Here is a 21045-nt window from a genome sequence, read left to right as displayed (position 1 = left end):
GCTGCCCAGCTTCCCAGCCACTGCTGTATCACTTCCTCTGCATGTGCTGGTCCTCATTCTGTTCATGTGTCTCCCATCTGCTAATGGGGAATAAATTACACTTTTCTTATCCTTGAGCTCCACCTGCTGGCCACTCACCCAAATAACACTCTACTGCCACCTAGTGAATTGAGATAACCATTTACACAGTGTTACATACAAAAATTCTCATTAACATCACATAATTCACAAACAACATTTTTAACCATTTCACCCTCTCACAACACAATTCACTCTCTTACACGTTTGCCCCGGGAAATTTGAAGAAAGAAGAAGACTAAGTGGATCTCTCAATGGTGCTCACTGGTATAACCCTGGGCCGGTGCAGATTTCTGCTGATAGGAGCATCAGCCCGGGGTTTCAGGTAAGTGAATATGATCAGTTGGGGGTGCCTAACATTTGGCACCCCAAAGTGCTGCAAGCCTTTCCTTCTCCTTTAAAGGGGTGGTTCATCTTTAAGGTAACTTTTAATATGTTATAGAAGGACCAATTCTAAGCAACTTTTCAATTGGTTTTCATTATTTATTTTTTATAATTATTTGCCTTTTTCTTCTGACTCTTTGCAGCTTTCAAATAGGCGTCGCTGACCCCTTCTAAATAACAAATTCTCTGTAAGGCTACACATGTATTGTTATTGCTACTTTTTTTTACTGATCCTTCTATTTAGCCCCTCTCCTATTCATATTCCAGTCTTTTATTCAAATCAGTGCATGGTTGCTAGGGTAGTTTGGACCCTACTTACCAGATTGGTTAATATGCAAATTGGAAGAGCTGATGAATAAAAAGCTAAGTATCTCAAAAACCTTCAATAATAAAAAATGAAAACAAATTGCAAATTGTTTTGAATATCACACTCTACATCATACTAAAAGTTATCTCAAAGGTGAACAACCCCTTTAACAGGTGTCCAGCCCCATATTAAGAATTGTTAAAATTATATTCTACAAAATAGCCATGTTTTGATTAGGTACATGCAGGTTTGTTTAAATTATATTAATTGTTATTTACAGACAAATACCTATCAAGCTGTGTTAGTCACCGACGGAATCTATTCTTTCTGCCTTATCCGCTTTGATGACGGAGGAATGAACTGGAGATATGAAGCACTGCCTACATATTATCTCCCAAAAATGGGATATTTCAGGTAATCTTGTTTAAATTTTCAGTGTCTCAGTGTTTCAGAACTGCAAATTTGATATATGCTACAACATATTTAACTAATGAACATGTGCATAGTATAAGTGGTTTGTACATATACTACTTCTCCCCTCTTCTAGCTGATGGTCACACCTTGACTGTAAGATTTATGAAATTGTATTGCTATTGAATTTTGAAAAGGATTAAGCCTTTTTATTTGTTACATTAATTACATTCTAGACATTCTATTGTATACAAACAAAAATGATGTAGTTCAATAGTCGTTTACAATGATTTAGAGTCAGGGGATCCTAAAGGTAAAATCAGATGGGGTTGTTTTTCCAGTCTTTCGGTCTCTAGCTTGTGGAAGTTCACCCATTCTATTGCATAGGGAATTTGCTAGAACCTATTGGTGCACTCATGGGTCCATTGTAGTGATGGGCGAATCTGTCCCACTTTGTCGAAAAAGTTGCAAAACAGCGAATAAATTTGCGAAACGGCGATACATTCACAAAACCCATTGAAGTCACTGGACATCAAAATTATTTTGACATGTGTCAATTTTGACTATAGCTTCAATTTTTATACATGCGACTATTTTGTCCAAATGCATTAAAGCCAATGGGCCTCGGAATAATTTTGACTTGCAACAATTTTATGTGTGTAAACATTTAATTATAACGGTTTTTGGAGATGTGTTTATATTTAATGTTTTTGTTTTTGTTATCAGTGGCGAGCCTAGACAAAATAATTATGCCAATTCCCCAGCTCTGCCAGCATTCAATGACCCTCAGACATCCAGTGGTAACCTCCAAATGATTTACATGCCAGACCAGTATAAAGGATACAATACTAGTAAGTACAACAATTGATGTGTACTGCACAAACTAATATATTACATAACTTTTTGATGGGGAAAATATATCATATGAACAAGTAAGGCTTATTTTCAATATATTTTATTTTCAAAGGACAATACAATATCAGGAATAGGTTTATTGTGGTTAAACAGTCGACCAATTCCTTCATATTTCTGTTCATTTTACAAAACTTGTATTCCCTGCTCTTCATAGTTTAGAAACAGTAAATTGTTGTCTTTTATTGAAATACCGTTGACTGTATAAATGCAAACACCATGGCAACTCCCACTGCTATTTATTAATAAATATATGTACAGGAGTAATGAAGTTCGATAACAGCAATAATAAATGATATGTCATTGTGTTATTTGTTTAGGAAAGGTAACATGGTTGGGAAAAACACCCTCTATTTAAATTTTAGTGCATTTGATAAAGATCTGTTTCTTCTATCAATATACTCTATGGGGCAGATTTATCAAAGATCTAAGTTAAAATTCTAATTTAAAAAACTCTAATTTCGAGCTAATTTTTGTGTTCTTTGACTAGGGAATAGTCCAAAATTGATTTAAATTTCGAAATTCATCATGTACTGTCTCTTTAAAAATTCAACTTCGACCATTCGCCATCTAAAAATTCCAGTTTTAGCCTATGGGGGACCTCCTTGAACCTGTTTGGAGTCAATTGGTGTACTTCAAATCGTTCTATTCGAATACGATATTAGTTTTGATTCGTACGATTTGAATTTCGAAACAGACCTATTTGATCAAAAACGGACCTAATTGGCCAAAAAAAACCTTTGATTTCATTTTGATTGGTCTTTGTGAATTCCAATTTCAAAGTTTTTCATATTTGAAATTCGACCCTTGATAAATCTGCCCCTAAAAGTCTTTTATCATCTAAAAAGCAACATGACAAGCATATTAACAGCATTACTCGAGTTAAACTATTGTCCATTTTTGTATTTCTTTCCTATCACAGACAGAAATGGATACTGGGCTTATCGACTTGAAGCTAATTCAGTAAACACCAGAAACTCCTGGCAGCAGTGTCTCAGCTGGTATTACAACGAGCCATATCCATACTGGTCCTTCTATTCTCCTCCTTGTCCCTGCTCTTTCTGGCAAGCCATATTTGATTCATCATTCACTTCATCAAACAGACTAAATAACTATTATTTCCCAAGGAAAAGCTCAGGTCAGTTACGTTCTAATAAGCATTTTTCCTTTATTCTACCCCAGTGTCCAGAATAGCCTCAGCAAAACATCAAGCTTACCTTTGTAAACATTTTATTTCTCCATTTATACAGAGTTTCTACATTCTATTTTTCTCTTATTTTTTTCTAAGATTTGTAAGTTGTACATGTATAATATATTGAAATCTGTTTTACAGTGTGGTATATAATTGTTGCCAGAAAAAGAAATATGATATGTTGATGGCAGACACCCTGTTGACCAAATAAAACATTATTCTGCCCCATAGTGATATAGTAGTAGTAGATAGTAGTATGGTGTAGACCAGGGATCCCCAACCTTTTGAACCCATGAGCAACATTCAGAAGTAAAGGGAGTTTGGGAGCAACACTAGCATGAAAAATGTTCTTGGGGTGCCAAATAAGGGCTGTGATTGGCCATTTGGTAGCCCCTATGTGGATTGCCAACCTACATTGATACTCTGTTTGGCAGTGCACCTGTTTTTTATGAAACCAAAACTTGCCTCCAAGCCTGGAATTCAAAAATAAGCACATGCTTTGAGGCCACTGGGAGCAAGATCTAGGGGGTTGGGGAGCAACATGTTGCTTACGAGCTACTGGTTGGGGATCACTGGTGTAGACAGTGATATTTTGAGACACTTTGCAGTTGGTTTTCATTTTTTATTACTTGTGTTTTTTGTGATATTATAAAAGAATAGTATTTTACAGGCCTTTGTGGCGCCATTAGGCCGCATGGTCCTAGTGCCCGCCCAAACCTATGCGCACGTACCCATGCCCCCCACCCCAAGCAATTGTGCGCATCCCCAGTGTTCCTTAGATTGTGGCTGGGCGGCATGCCATCCTTGAAATCTTGCTGCCCTAGGCCTGGGCCTTTGTGGTCTCTCCACAAATGCAAGACTGAGTATATAGAATAATTAAAAAATATAAAAACAAAGAAATGTAAAAGTTGCTTAGAATTAGCCATTCTATTAAACACTACACAAGTGGTTCTATGAAACCAGAACCTCAGTTCCACAAAACCTAGTCACCTTTAAATTTTATTTTTTTTGCAATTTGCAAATTGTAATTTGCAAATTGCAATTTGCAATTACAATTTAAGTCACACTACCAAAGTGATACAACACTAAGTAAAATAAGTGTTGCTTTCTTTTCTGTTCCCATAGACAACTATATCAGCTTCCAGAGTGCATTTTCTAGTTGGTATGGAGGAGGCACAAGATGTAACTATTACTGGTCTGGATCACTTATCTATGGAGAAAAAGAAAGATTCTTGCCAACTCCTTGGACATATGATAATTTCTGGTACTGGTGGTGGTATCCTCAATACCAAAACTATTTTTGGTCTACAACATTACCAGCATTAAGGAGTCAATATCAAGGTAATATCATGAAAGTCAAAGAAATAGTATTAAAGAAATAGTATTTTCTTACTGTATGTCTAATGAGGTTTTACATGTGTGCAGGATATGTTATATTGCTAATGTTTGGATTGTCTTCCTATGCAATAATGTGATCTGTTTTCTTGTTGACACAAAAAGCAAAGTAAAAATAGTATGGGAACTGAATGGATCAGTGTTGTAAAACTAAGAATTTGCAATGTTAGGATTCAGAAATTTTAGTTTATGAACTGAGAGAAAGGCCTATTCTTAAATTAATGCAAATTGTAAAAATGATGAAATCATAGGTGAAATTGTGTTCAGCAAACAGCAGCAGACATGTACAACCTGTCCAGTGTCACCCCTTGCCATTTTCATTCTTATGGCAGCCCTCCTACTGTTCCATAACTGTCCAGCATGGGGGGGGGGGCTTTTGGTACACTTTGCATTTTTACCTAAAATATTTTATTACAATGTTAGGGCTATGGTTTAATTATTTTCTTTATTTCATTTTAGTAACCTTATTGCATTTTTTCTATGCAATAGGTACCCCATTGCTGTTGTTTATGTATATTCCCAGTAATAACATCATTCCATGGTGAGACTAGTGGAACTGGGATTTTGGCACTGTTGTCACTTATGGGCAGATTTATCAAGATCCAAATTTTGAGTTTATGGGAGCTTCTAAAAACTCCCATCAACTCCCATAAACTAGAAATTCTATAAAAAAAATGACCAACAGGTGAATAAGATCGAGCTGCGAATTCGATTCCAGTTTTTTGCATCAAAATGTTTGTTTCTTTTAATTTTTTTTTTAAGTCCACCAAATGACTCCAAATTGATTGTAGGAGGTCCCCCATTGGTCAAAACACCAATTTGGATGGTTTTAGATGGCAGATACACAAATTCTTATAGGGACAGTACATGATAAATATCAAAATTTGAATTTCAGATTTTTTTAAAAAATTTGGATCGAATTTGGACTATTCCCTTGTCAAATTACACTAAAATAAACTAAAAATTTGGATTTCAAAAATTTGAATTTTTCATTCGACCCATTAACACTGTCCCTTAATGTAAAATGTGTTTTTCAGCCCAAAAATTCACATTTTGGGGCTGATTCACTAAGGGTCGAATATCGAGGGTTAATTAACCCTCGATATTCGACTAGGAATTAAAATCCTTCGACTTCGAATATCGAAGTCGAAGGATTTAGCGCTGATAGTTCGATCGAACGATCGAAGGATTATTCCTTTGATCGAACGATTAAATCCTTCGAATCAAACGATTCAAAGGATTTAAATCCAACGATCGAAGGAATATCCTTAGATCGAAAAAATTTAGCCAAGCCTATGGGGACCTTCCCCATAGGCTAACATTGACTTCGGTAGCTTTTAGATGCCGAACTAGGGGGTCGAAGTTTTTTTTAAAGAGACAGTACTTCGACGATTTTTACTACGAATCCTTCGATTCGAAGTCATAGTCGTAGTCGAAGGTCGAAGTAGCCCATTCGATGGTCGAAGTAGCCCAAAAAAACCTTCGAAATTCGAAGTTTTTTTACTTCGAATCCTTCACTCGAAGTTAGTGAATCGGCCCCTTTATCTTTTTTTTGCAGCCTGAAAACGTTGTGAGCAGTGAAAGTTCTCTTCCTAGCAAAAACTTGTTAATTATGGTTAAATAATGTTGTGCCCATCTTTCCTTTTTTTGAAATATGCCTTGTGCACAAATATTGCAAATGGTTCGCAACAATGATGGGTGTTTACATGAGAATGGACACTGTGCACAAAAATAGCGTTGTTGGTAATGTAATATAAAATTCACAGTCCTGCGTTTAGCATACATTTTTCTCCATGCTATGGTGTAGCTCAGTTGCAGAGAAATACATATTTGCAATTATGTTTGCACATTAAATACACCAGTATTGCCCTCTTTATAAATATAAACACACACAGGGCTAATTAGTTCGAATAATTTAGCGCTGCACTAAATTTATAAATGACCCCGCATGAAATATATTTATATTATCTCTCTTGTATTACAGCATTATAAGAAAATATTTTCTTGAGGTATTAAATACAGATATACTGTACAGTTCCTGTAACTGTAACATTTGCTCTGTGCTGATTGAGTGCCCTGATTCTTGTCTTTCTTTGTGCAGCTAATGAGGTGGATCCTTATGAAAACTGCTGTACATTGGGATCTTCCTATCTTTGTTATCTGTATTCACAGAAGAGGCCTCGGGATTACTGCTATGGTTACATCCCACCACGTATAGGTACGTTTTAAAAAACAGTTTGTGAATGTGATTTATAGTATACCTGTGTAAATACTTCTTAAGCATTAGACTTCTAACATGAAGGTGCAAGAGTAATGTCTACTTTTTCTTTCTGTTTAAGGATTTTTCTTTGGGGACCCTCATATTAACACACTGGATGGAGTCAAGTATACCTTTAATGGTTTAGGTGAATTTACATTGGTCAATGTTAAGAACGATAATGGTACAATGTTCCTGCTCCAGGGACGCACAGCCAGAGCAGGGAATAATGGAACATCTCAAGCAACCAATTTTGTGGCACTGGCGGCAGAAATAAACAATGAAACTACGGTAAAGTCTCCATTAGGGGTTTTTGACCTAACATTCTTGAATGTAATGTTGTTTCTCCACAATAACTTGATACTTTAGAAACAACTGTATTAAACAATACCTTAATAAGAATATTAAGCTCCCATACACAGAATGCCCTTTTGCTTTATTCAAATTAAGTCAAAATTTGCTTTTTTTTTTTTTTAAAAAATGTTCAGCTTTTCTTGTGAGATTTAGGGGCCCATTTACTTAGTTCGAGTGAAGGAATAGAACAAAAAAAACTTTGAATTTCGAATTTTTTTTTGGCTACTTTGACCATCGAATTGGTTACTTCGACCTTCGACTACGACTTCGACTTCGAATTGAACGTTTCAAACTAAAAATCGTTTGAATATTCGACCATTCGATAGTCGAAGTACTGTCTCTCTTTAAAAAAAACTTCGACCCCCTAGTTCGCCACCTAAAACCTACCGAAGTCAATGTTGCAATCTTTTTTTGGTTGAAGAAAAATTGTTTAATCGATGGTTTAAAATCCTTAGTATCGAACGATTCGAAAGATTTAATTGTTCAATCGAACGATTTTTTGTTCGATAGAACTATTTGTGGTAAATCCTTCAACTTCGATATTCGAAGTCGAAAGATTTACATTTGGCAGTCGAATATCGAGGGTTAATTAACCCTCGATATTCGACCCTAGGTAAATCTGCCCCTTAATGTGAAATGTAAATATGCATTTTGGTTGCTTCTACATTACCAGTGGCCAGCAACTTAATATTATATGAATTTAGGGGATGACTTGTCACAGTTCTTTTACATGGTGGATCTCTTGCAAGGACAGATTTGATGCCACTACTTTTAAGGTGATATTAACAGACAGCAATGGCATTCCCCCTGGGATTACCATATAGCCAATAACAGCCCTTTTCTGGCAACACCCAAAAATTTGTGTGGCTACCCAACACTTTTTAAAATTGAATGTGGCTCTAACCTAGAGTCACCTTAAGCCTTATTCTGATTTTACAGGTTTAATAGACCTTCAGCAGTGTACTTTTAGTGACTGAGTCAAGAATATTTATAATTCGGGAACAGTATTGCTGGAGCATGTCACTGACCCAGAACATAGAACTGGCTTGGATTGAATATATTCTGCCAGAGTATGGAGGGAATTAAGTATGATCATTCTAGCTGAATATATTTCAACCACATTTCCAAGGATCTACATTTTGTCTGGTATATGTATTAGATCTACTGCCCAGTAACCCATTATCTAGTTCCAAAATATGCAACTGCCTATTTCGGTAAAGCCCTTTTTTCATAATTTTTTCTTGTTCTCTGTACAAATAAGTTTAAAACATGAAAACCCAACAACTCTTCCTCATTCCCTGAACCCTTATGTGAATGGTCATTATTAAACCAATGTATAGCCAATGTTTCAGGCTAGAGCATTGGCAAACAATTACACTTCTTCAGTATATTGGGGGTTAATGGATGAGTAGTTTAAATTGAACTGCTCAGAAACAGACTGCTTCCTTCCCGGAAACTGCTTGTAAATCAGGGTGCACTTCCTGAATATAAGCTGTAACTTAATACAAAGCATGCAAAAGAAATTCAAGAATATCCCATATTTTGCAGATTGAATGGCAACTCTCTGACGAAAACACCACTTTTGTGAAGGTTAATGGTACTGAATTCCCACTGACAGGTAAGATGGGTAATTTCTTTGATCATAGCTTAATTTGCTTAATTTACATGACAAGGGATAGAGAAGACCTCAAAGTGCAAGATGCACTTTTTGTTGCAAATTGCAGTGCATGCAATGCAGTTTTTTCTGAGAATTTTAGGGGCCCATTTACTTAGCTTGAGTGAAGGAATAAAGCAAAAATACTTTGAATTTAGTTTTTTTTGGCTACTGTTACCATCGAATGGGCTACTTTGACCTTTGACTTCGACCTTTGACTTTGAATCGAACGATTCGAAACTAAAAATCGTTCGACTATTCGACCATTCAATAGTCGATGTACTGTATATTTAAGAACCCCCTAGTTCGCCACCTAAAAGCTACCGAAGTCAATGTTAGCCTATGGGGAAGGTCCCCATAGGCTTTGGTAGCTTTTTAGGTCGAAGAAAAATCGTTCGATCGATGGATTAAAATCGTTCGAATCGAACGATTCGAACGATTTAATCGTATGATCGAATGATTTTTTGTTTGATCGTCCGATTGAACGAATATCACTTAATCCTTTGACTTCGATATTCGAAGTCGAAGGACTTAACTTCGACAGTCGAATATCGAGGGTTAATTAACCCTCGATATTCGACCCTAAGTAAATTTGCCCCTTAGTGTCATTTGGGGCTACTGTGTTGCAGGTTGCACCGAATTTGCTTTGCTCATGCCTGCATAAAGGACCCCTTGAGTTTTTCATTTAGCAGCTGGCTGTGGTGAAATATATGGTTGGTATATTCAGGAAAAAAACTATTCTTAAAAAGAACAGATCATTTTAATTTGTCAGTTCTTTTTTAAATATAATAATATGTTTTACTTGCACTTCAGTAACTGTTTGTAATATGTATTTCTTACTACCATTTCAGTAAATAGCACGTCACTGGGAACGATAACCCTGGAAACCACAACTGAGAAAGAACTCAAAGCCTCTTTTGTTGGTGGTATCTCAGTGGCAGTTACTGCAAAGTTTGGGGCCCTGAGCTTTGTAGCAACATTGGATTCATCATATCAGAACAAAACAGAAGGACTTCTGGGTAAGATGTTTGAATCTCTACAAATATGAACTGGAAGAATACGTCATGTTATTGCTCCACAACTTCCATTAGTAAAGAAAACCTAAAATACTGCTACGAGTTTATGGCATATCCCTGAACAACCTGTAACATTTTGGGGCACTCATCTGTGAAATAAATTGATGAGGAAATCAAATGGAATCATAGAAGTGATACTGTTGGGTCGAGTTAAAGTAGTTGCTGTGTAGGTCAAACATACAAATCCTAATAAATCTAGGCTCAAACTGGATGGAAATGTTTGACTTTTTAACCCCAAAAAAGCATTGGGCACAAGGGAGACATTTATCAAAGCGCTTTTACTTTGCTTACCTGAGAAACTATAGGATGTCTCCTTATAAATACTGTATGCTCCCAATATTTAATTGACTAATCATTGTGGCATGGTAAACATTCTAATTAACTGTTTTGTTTTTCTTTCTAGGTTTGTTCAATGGGGATACCACAGATGACTTGATGTATTATAATGGAACACGTATAAATTATGATGGTGTTAAACTTCCCAATGATTCTGTTATTTTTGAGATGGGAATGACATGTAGGTGCCGTTTATCTATTATTTAAATACCTGACCTAATACCTTCGAGAAATCAAATGTATTTAGGGTTTGATGACTTGTTCAGTAGATATTATGAGATTGACCCTGCAATAACACATCTGTTGCTTTTGTTAATTTTTAAGCTTTTCATTCACCCAAGTACACAATAAGATTTCTTTTGGTTTTGTTGTTTTGTAAAAATGGTGTGCATTCACCAGATCATAAGAACAAGGCAAGACCATTACAATTATGCTTGCATTTTTTTTCCTTCCACAGGGAAAACAACTCCAAATAGCAGCATTTTTAGTTACAACTCAACAAATAATGAATCTTGGTACAGCTACAACAATAATAGCTTTGTACCCCTATTTTACGATGAACTGCTGCAGATTAGAAACAAAACACTTATTGACTCAGCAAATGCAACGTGTAAAGGAAATGATGAATGTATATTTGACATCCTGAGCACTGGAAATCTTGCGATTGGAGAAGCCACGCTTGGTGCAGCAAACTCGGCTACAGCACAAGAAAGCAGCATGAGTAAGATAATAATTTCAAATACAGGGGGTATAAAATCTAGCTGAAGCACACTGTTAGTGCTGAAAAACTCCTTTTCTGCACCAGACAAAGTTAATGAAAGCCGTTATTCTCCATTGCCTTCTCTCTAGATAATTTCCCTCCAAACATAACTGGACCAAGCACAATTTATGGAACACTAAATAAAGTACTGAGGGTGAACTACACAGTAATTGACGAGAACAATGATCATGTGGTGTTGACTTTACAGACAAATTCCAAGGATATAACAATTGATGGTAAATAAAACTTAACCTGAATTTTTTTTAAGATTTTATAATGTTCTATTTTATTTTCATAACAAAACTAAGCATCTATTCACTAAAAAAAACAATGTCATTTCTTTATTTTTTCCCTTTCTTTCTTTTCCTCCCATATAGCTGATGGCACACTGTTATGGAATGCAACAAGCTTAGACCCATTTAATGTCACTATCGAGGCAAATGACTCTAAATCAGTCACTAATTTTATCCTTACACTGGTGCTGTGTAATTGCTCAAACAATGGCGAATGCCTCTTTAATAAAAATATCAGTATTCCGGATTACCCTAATTTCAAGGTAAGAAAGCTTCTCAAATTATATTTTTCTGCAACTGGCAACCTAAAAGGATTTTAGCCTTGTTACAAATTCATGATAAACCATTGTTGGATATTTAAAATAACATGGTAATAGTCTTGTAATATATCTAATGAAAATAACTTTTAAAAGAGACCTGAAGCTTAGCATAGAACAATAGAATAATGCTTCACATTATGTTTTAGGCTTCTGTTCAGTTCCTTCTGTACCAGTGTTTTAGAAGTAACAATCTATGTTTCTGAAGATGTTGCTAGTAGCTCCTCATTTTTTTCCTTTGATTCACACAACATGCTGTTGAACATATAAAAGTCACAACACAAGGCTGATTAGTAATTCATTTAAATTCTCATTACAGGGCAGGTCAGAAACCAATGTAATTTACATCAGAATTTAATAATCAGCCTTGGTAACATCAGAGTCCATGAGAAGACAGTCTCATTTTCTGCTTAATAACTTGCAACAACCCATGGGGCAGATTTACTAAAGGGCAACGTGAATAACACTGGCCACGATTAGCCAGCGTTACCACTTTCAGGCACTTCGCCGATTTACTAACAGGCGTAACTTCGCTAGCAAAAGAGACAGATGCTAGTGGTCATTTGCACTCTATCACCAGGTGAATTTTCAATCTGGCGAATGAACGTTACTCCGCAAAATCACTAAGATGCGAATTTTACTGAACGTTACCTCTTTCTCCAGACTTGCCTTCAGCAGCTCAGACCAGGGGAAGTGCAATGGAGTCCTTAACATTTTTATGGAACTGGGTTTCCCCATATGTTTTCTAACATATGGGGGCAGATTTGCTAAAGGGCAAAGTCATTAAGGCACTTCACTGATTTACTAATGGGCACAGGCGTAACTTCACTAGCGAAAGAGACAGATGTTAGCGATCCTTCGCACTCTATCGCCAGGTGAATTTTTGCTCTGGCGAATGGACGTAACTGTGCAAATTCACTAAGAGGCAGATTTTACTGAACGTTACCGCTTTCGCCAGATTTGCCTTCGCCAGCTCAGACCAGGCAAAATGCAATGGAGTGCAAAGGACTTCCAAGTCCAAGACTTCCAAGTCCCAAAAAACGCTGACATCTTTTCTAATATATACTATACATAAACTATAGCTCATTTGTAGGGCATTATAACAACTCTATTTTTTTTATTAAGGTTACCTGGACTTGTGTAATGTAATGTATTTGCTGCATCATATACGTCCATGCAGCTTCATAATTTCCTGCCATATGCAAATTAGCCAACGCTAGGGCAATTTCGCATTGATTGCCGAAGTAACGGTAGCAAAACCAGCATTCAGCGCCCAGGACGCAACTTTGCATTTTAAATTAGCGTTGTCCTAGTGAATTTACACCTGACTAAGTGTTGTGATCGCTGCAAAGCCGTCACTGGCGAATTTTCGCTGGTTAGTGAGTTTGCCCTACGGAACATAAACTATACAGTGGGCTCATGTGTAGGGCATTATAACAGCTCTATTTTCTTTATTAAGGTTCCCTGGACTTGTGTAATGTAATGTATTTGCTGCAACATATACGTCTATTCAACTTTATAATTTCCCACCGTATGCAAATTACCGAAGTTGCGCTAGGCAACTTCAACGCTAGCATATCTCCGATTTGAAAATTTGCATTTCAGTAAATTAGCGTTGTCTGAGCGAATTTTCACCAGGCGAAGTGTTGCGATGCCTGCGAAGCCGTTGCTGGAGAATTTTTCGCCGCTTAGTAAATTTACCCCCATAAGTCTAGCTTCTAAACAGCACACTGAGCGTGTGTGTGTCACTGACACTCAATAAAAGCCAAGATGGGAAGCTCCTATGACAACTTTGAAACGCTGAATCATTACTGTAATAGTGATGCTAAACCTTTAGATTGGTTCAGTATGTCTAGTATACAGTCATTTTTAGTCTTCTATTTGTAGTATATCTTCTTATTTATTTCTGACAGATTAACTTGCATTAACTTTTTTACAATTAATAATTATATCTTGTAAATCTCTTTTAGATGGCTGGATGTAACTGTTCTGATGCATGGACTGGAATTTACTGTGAAGATGATTTTGATGGCTGTTTGGAAAATCGATGTTTTGTAAACAATACTTGTAATGATACGAAAGCTCCTGGTATAGGTTTTACCTGTGGTCCATGTCCTTCTGGCATGATAGGAGATGGAATAGATTGTTCTGGTGAGAAGATATAACTTTGATATCATTATGAGACTTAAAACATACTGTAATATATTTCACTGTAAATGTATTTACTTTGTATACTTTCAAGTCAAATACTTCAAATTCAACTACAAACCTTAATATTGAGTCCACCCGGATGTCAATAGCAGTGTATAGACAGTATAACATGTTTTAAAATTTTTTTGATTGTTCATTTTTGATATTTATTTCAGATATTGATGAATGTTATCTTAACATATCAAACTGTGAACAGATATGTAACAATATCCCGAGAGGGTACAACTGCAGCTGTAGGGAAGGTTACAAAGTTAGTGAAACCAACAGCTCTAAGTGTGAAGGTAATGTATATACATTTTGCACAGCCTATTTAAACTGTATCTAGTTTTTATTTTCACACTGAACTGTTCCTTTAACATTCACATTATTATAAAAGAGCAAGTGAGACTACAGTTCTGTTTGTTTAAATTCCCATCAGATATTAATGAATGTCAAAACACAACTGTTAACCTGTGTGGTGCGAATACAGAGTGTACTAATGTTCCTGGAAACTATTCATGCCAGTGCAAAGATGGATATACTGGGGACCCTACTGTTCTTTGTGTTGGTGAGTACAATGAACCACTGGATCTTTCTTTATAATTTTTTTGGCCTTCATAGTTATGGTTAAATGTTTGTGGGGCAAGATGTTTATCTGAGTTTATTACTAGTGATGGGCGAATTTGCGCCGTTTCGCTTCGCCGAAAAATTCGCGAATTTCGCGAAACGGCGAAAAATTCGCGAAACGGCGCCGGCGTCTCGTTTTTGACGCCGGCGTCCGTTTTTCCGACGCCGGCGCCCGTTTTTGACGCCGGTGCTCGTTTTTTACGCCGAATTTTTTCGGCGAATTTTCGCGGGCGTTTCGCCAATTTATTCGCTGGACGCGAATCGCGCAAATTCGCCGCGAATTCGCGCCTGGCGAATAAATTCGCCCATCACTATTTATTACACCATAGGTAAAATAAGTGCTATATAAGTCACAATACTACAAGGTTAAGTAACACTATATGGGGGTGTTTCACTATTCTTGTTCTTCAAGCAGATCAGTGTTGTGTGCAAATCTCTGGGCTTTCACAAAAATAGTGGAGGTAAATGGTCCCCAGGCTGAACTATAAGTTTCTTACACTTTCAGAGGAAACCTTGAACATTGAGGGGTCCATTTATTAACAGTTGAATTTCATGGTTTTTTAATTTTTATAAAATAAAGTCTCTGAAAAGTCGAAAGTGTAAAACTGTGAAAACCTCTAATACAAAACTTTGCCAGGTAAAAGTTTTTGACGTCCTATAGAAGTCAGTGGGAGCTGTGCTGATCCTCTTGTGCTGCTTTAAATCATTTCAGATATTTACATTTTTAGAATTGTCTGAAAAACTAGAATTCTTTTCGAGGTATTTGTATTTGTACATTAGTAGTTTAAGTTAGTGAGTTTAGTAGTGGTTTCAAAAACCTCTAAAACCACTAAAATCCCCTTAGTGTTGCTCATAGGCCTAAAAACTAGAATTCTTTTTGAGGTATTTGTATTTGTACATTGGTAGTTTTAGTTAGTGAGTTTAGTAGTGGTTTAAAAAACCTCTAAAACCACTAAAATCCCCTTAGGGGCAGATTTACTAAGGTTCGAGTAAATTTTTGAAGTTAAAAAAGTTCGAATTTTGAAGTAATTTTTTGAACACTTCGACCATCGAATAGGATACTACGACTTCGTATTTACTTCGACTTTGATTCGAAGTAAAATTGTTTGAATATTCGACCATTCGATAATATAAGATAATAAGAGATAAGTACTGTTTCTTTAAAAAAACTTTGACTTCAATACTTCGCCAAATTAAACCTGCCGAAGTGCTATGTTAGCCTATGGGGACCTTCTACAACCATTTTTCTAAGTCTTTGTACATGGAAGGAAAATTCTTCGAGCATATGATAAAATCGTTCGAATCGTTCAATTCGAAGGACGATTTTCCTTCTATCGTTCGAACGCTAAATTTGGTGAAAAATCCTTCGACTTCGATATTCGAAGTCGAAGGATTTCAATTCGAGGGTCGAATTTCTACGTTTTTTTAACTTCAAAATTCGACTCTTAGTAAATCTGCCCCTTAGTGTTGCTCATAGAGATTTCACACACTACTCTGGGTCCTAACCAATAAACTCCCTGAATTCTGGAAGGTGTCATCTGGAGAACTACCCCTCAATACTTATCCTCACCAACTTATACTGTATATTAGGCATTCTGGGGAAAATTATTATTGAAAATATTATTATGACAGCTTTATAACATACAGTATAGTAGTAGAGCAGAATCTCACAAATAAAAACTTGCATTTACAGTGCCAAGATGAATTATTTGTTAACCAAGCTCTATTTTTGTTTAGATATCAATGAATGTGCTGCGAATGTGTCTCTGTGTCCAAATACATCAACTTGTACCAACACCAATGGCTCATACATATGCGACTGTCTGCCAGGCTATAATGGGACTAACTGCACAGGTAAGATGAAGGAACACACATCTATCATCATTCAATAAAATGGCTTCTATATGTAATGGTTTGAGATTGAGTTGAATCCAGAATGATACGTTATTTGATTGAGTAAGAAAAATGGCAAAGCTGGGTGTAAAATTCTTTCAACAAGTATTATATTATTATATTTTTTGTTCCACATACAGAATTGTATATAATCCTAAACACTAGGATTATTTTACCAATATTGACTTTTTATTTATTGCAGATATAAATGAATGTGAGACAAATAACACATGCCCCCAGAATTCCACTTGTAATAACATTATTGGCTCCTACATATGTAACTGTAACACCGGCTTCGAAGGAGAAAATTGCACTGATATTGATGAATGCTCCATTGGAACGGATACCTGTGGCCCTAATTCACTTTGCTTTAACACATATGGGTCCTTTAGATGCGAATGTGTAACTGGATACACAGGCGATGGCGTACAATGTGAAGGCAAGTTAAGTTCCATTGTTTTATATGTATAATTCCTCACCAACAAATGTCTTATGGATCTAAATTCACTCAAGAGCTGACACTTAATTTTAATTGCTTCCAGATATTAATGAGTGCATGAGTAATATCTCTGTCTGTGATGAACATAGCACCTGTCTGAATACCAACAGCAGCTACATTTGCGAATGCAATGACGGATTTACAAACGATAATGGATCTTGCATAGGTATGTAAAGGCATTCTCTCTCACAAAATGTGTAGCTATGATCCCTACGTACAATCGAATAATCAAACAAAGAAAAACATCAACAATCTATTGTGTCAAATGTATAAATGTGGAAATCACTTTGATCTTGTGATAATTATAGCATATTGAGCTTGCTAAAAGCAATCCTGGTGCAATCATAACTGCTTATCTTCGAAATATACTGTTCCATAATATGTATTAAATCAGATGTATGCCACTTAAACTTTTTTGTATATAGTGTTCAATATAAAAAAGTTTTTAGACATAAAGTAAAGTTTATAATAAAGTTTTCCAACTTTTTTTTACAGATTTTATAGGCCAGTAGCCCATGCAATAAAAATATATGCAAAAGATGGTCCTCATTTACAATTTGTGAGCACATTGTTAGCTCCTAAACTGTTCATGTTCACATAATGCACACATTAAAAAAGAATCTACTTACCTTCAACTTCATACCTACAGCACTTACAGGATTTGAAAAAGGTGCAATGCTAGCACCAAATGTCTCAACAATTTATTGTTCAAGTTAGTCTGCTGTAGTGGTGGTTTATCAATGACTTTGTATAGTGACAGAGCCATAAGGTTCTCATCCAATTACCAATTAAATGACCAGTCACTCATAAAATGAAATGCTGTTAAATACATTTTAATATAATAGACTGCACTGGTAAAAGAACAAACAGTTTATTTGCTTCAAGAACAAATTACAGTTTATATATATAAGCAGCTGTGTAGCCACGGAGACAGCTATTCAAGATGGATTTGTGTTGTAGGCAGTGCAAAAAGAAATGTTTTATTTTATGGCATAACTGGTCCCTTTGGGTACAAACAATACTGCATTTTAAATATCTTTCCACTCTTTTGCGATATATATAGGGTAAGCCAGTCTGAACTGAAAGTCAAACTAGGCCCTGGCATTCCAAGTATAGAGAGGCCCAAGCAGCCCACTAAATAGTGACTTTCTATGGCATCTTATGGCAACTCCTCTGGCATTTGCCAGAACACACAGTTTGCCAGTTCAGCCCTGAGGCTAGGGCTTACACAGAACCATGCATGGGAACTTGCAAATCCATGTAAATATAGTGAGAATATACTTGTATCTGCTATATATATACTGGCAATTTTTGATTCTCTAGAAACTGATACCAGAACTGCAAATAATAGCTGTAATTAAATTTCCCTAATTGCTTGCTTTTTTACAGATATTAATGAATGTAACTCTACATCTTACTGCACGGCTGTTGGACAAATATGCGAAAATACCGTGGGCAGCTATATATGTAATTGTACAACCGGTTACATTTTGGGCAATAATACATGCATAGGTATGTGGAAATCTACATTTATTTTGTATAATGAATTTATATACCAGAATGATATGCTTATTGGATTTTGATATTCCTGTGCTTACTTTCTTACAAGTCAAAAACTATCCAGCTGTTAAAATACGTTTGAGTAGATCTTTGGAAATGAGGTTTAGTAATAGCTAAAAATAATAAACCTTGCTATCAGTAAAACATATAAAATTATTATATTGTCACCCTTAGACGAAAAAAGCAAAAATATTTAATTTTCATAAAGTAAAAAGCAGAAGCGAAGCAACTGCTCTATTATTTGCAATTATTATTATCGGTTTGGCAATGCAAACATTGACAGCAGCCAGAGACAGGCCAAGAAGCTTTGGCACCCAAGGCAAGAGTGGCAATGTATACCTCACTAAGGTCCCACAACTCCATTACCTCTTGTATGGAAAAATTATTGGTGTATGTTGAACTGCTGATGTGGGAAGAGTAATGAGAGACAAGTAGCTATATATATATATATATATATATATATATATATATATATATATATATATATATATATATTCTTTTTTTTTAATTGTTTCTTTTTGTATCTTTGCAGATATTAATGAATGTGAATCGAATACCACAAACAACTGCTCAAGCAATGCATTCTGCTCTAACATAGCTGGCTCATATGTCTGTCAGTGCTTTAGCAACTATATCGGTGATGGTGTCAATTGCACAGGTAATAAAGCATGCATTTGTTCATTCTGTTTGATTTTATAAAAGTATTCAAGAAATGATTAAAAACTGCTGTGAATGTAATAAAATTTGTATTGTAAAAGTTACAGATGGTCTGGGAAAACATGTATTTGTACATGTGGAGATACAGTATGATACTATAAAGAAGATTTGAATGTCTACATTTGCATCATCTGAAACAGAAAATGATTGGAACAATAGGGTGTAATGAAAATAACATAATATACAGATCAAAGGTGGTTCTGCCATTAAAAATGTTGAAAATATATCTTCACATGCAGTAGTAGCCATTCCTAATGCAATGTTACTAATCTGCTAATGTAAGTAGCACAGCTTTAGATTGAACCACCAGGACAGGGGTTCTCTTTACCCAATCATTTTAGTTTCAATGCCTATGCAGTGACCATTCCTTCTGCTTGCATGAGAAAGAACAGTAGAAATGGATAGGAGAGGGAGAAATAGAAAATGGTAAGAAATAAAAAATGTCAGAAAACACAAAAGGGTAGAAAGAAGAAAAACAAGAGTATGACGTTTTTTATCTGGGGTGAGCTCTCCAGGCTCTGCAATAACATGGATGGCCCATATTCAGGACCTTACTATAATTTACTATAAACTGTACTTGGAAAAGGATTTGCATATGGACATATAATTTCCCACTTTACATCACATTTTCTCTGATGTGTTAAATAGAGGAATAAGCCTCATTGCAGGGCTAATCTGACCAATTGCATTTTGCAGAAAATTTGCCAAAATGGATTCAGTAGGTGTCAAATTGTTTTTTGGACGCGTGACAATCTTTTTCATCCATTTGGTGAAAAATTTTGCTCTTCACTACTGCCCATCAATCAGAGACTGGCTGCCATAAAACCATTAACCATGAAGCACTTAAGTCTTTCCTTTTAGTCTATGACTAAAAATCTTTGAATTGCTCAAAATATTAGGTACTGGCGATATTAGGGCCATTAGCTGTTTATATTTTTAGACTAATGTTCTTCTTTCCTACCTATTGCAGATATTGACGAGTGCCATCAAAATTCATCAATATGTGAACAGCTTTGTTATAATATCCTGGGTGGATACAACTGTAGTTGTAAGGAAGGATACAAAACCAGTGAGGTGAACAGCGCTATGTGTGAAGGTAATAGAATGCTTGAGAGAACATTCCTGACGTGCTGAATAAAACAAAAATTATCTTTCATCTGCATATTCCTATACTGAGATCCTTGTGTACTAAGAACAAATTAAATATCATGGTCTTGCTCTTATTTCTATCAGATATTGATGAATGTCAGAACAGCAGTGTGTGTGGTGAGAATACAGTGTGCATTAATGGACCTGGTAATTACACGTGTCAGTGCAAAGATGGGTATGGAGGAAACCCCACTATACAATGTGTTGGTGAGTACAATGAATCATTTCAATTTATCCAATTTAAAACAATATTAATATTCATCACCTCCAAGGCTGGGTGTCATACACATGTTCAGTATTTTTGTATTACCTGTATTACATTTGATCTTAAGAGATCAAGTCATTAAATAAAAAGTGAAATATAGCCATACTATGTATGTGTCATTCTCTCATACATCTTGTCAATCGTCCTATAAAAGTATTCAGGAAGTTGTGTGTAGTCAGCATACATCATATCCAAACACATCTAATAATGTAATAATTAAAAGGTTTCAATGGTGTCAAAGTTATTTTTAAAGGCAATTGCTATTGAAAGCAAACCTTTTCTGTCTGATTATATTATCTGCCCGAAACAACCTGCCAGCTGATGAATAGGAAAACTGACTTCTGCTACATTGTATCAAGAGCCAGAAAAGGGATAAACAAATACTGCAATAATCACAATCACAAATAATAGAGGAAATG

At 35.8% G+C, this 21045-nt stretch overlaps 1 protein-coding gene across 2 annotated transcripts in view; it reads left to right on the top strand.

Moving 5' to 3' along the window:
* Positions 1–21045, top strand: part of LOC108716955 — a 93615-nt gene that overhangs the window by 41905 nt on the left and 30665 nt on the right. For both annotated transcript variants that reach the window (XM_041563247.1, XM_041563246.1), the window contains exons 21-42: positions 1050–1183; positions 1907–2031; positions 3015–3230; positions 4410–4625; positions 6781–6897; positions 7019–7227; positions 8839–8908; positions 9796–9963; positions 10424–10537; positions 10814–11077; positions 11206–11352; positions 11494–11672; positions 13697–13877; positions 14093–14218; positions 14356–14484; positions 16281–16397; positions 16639–16875; positions 16979–17101; positions 18325–18447; positions 19028–19153; positions 20183–20308; positions 20446–20568. In XM_041563247.1, the coding sequence (XP_041419181.1) occupies positions 1050–1183; positions 1907–2031; positions 3015–3230; positions 4410–4625; positions 6781–6897; positions 7019–7227; positions 8839–8908; positions 9796–9963; positions 10424–10537; positions 10814–11077; positions 11206–11352; positions 11494–11672; positions 13697–13877; positions 14093–14218; positions 14356–14484; positions 16281–16397; positions 16639–16875; positions 16979–17101; positions 18325–18447; positions 19028–19153; positions 20183–20308; positions 20446–20568 (3370 nt within the window). The remainder of the gene's footprint in view (positions 1–1049; positions 1184–1906; positions 2032–3014; positions 3231–4409; positions 4626–6780; positions 6898–7018; positions 7228–8838; positions 8909–9795; positions 9964–10423; positions 10538–10813; positions 11078–11205; positions 11353–11493; positions 11673–13696; positions 13878–14092; positions 14219–14355; positions 14485–16280; positions 16398–16638; positions 16876–16978; positions 17102–18324; positions 18448–19027; positions 19154–20182; positions 20309–20445; positions 20569–21045) is intronic.

The sequence above is a fragment of the Xenopus laevis genome, chromosome 5L (genome assembly GCF_017654675.1).
Source record: "Xenopus laevis strain J_2021 chromosome 5L, Xenopus_laevis_v10.1, whole genome shotgun sequence".
Lineage (NCBI taxonomy): Eukaryota > Metazoa > Chordata > Amphibia > Anura > Pipidae > Xenopus > Xenopus laevis.
Note: the sequence above shows the minus strand (reverse complement) of the source record. Positions and strands in the feature narration are given on the sequence as shown.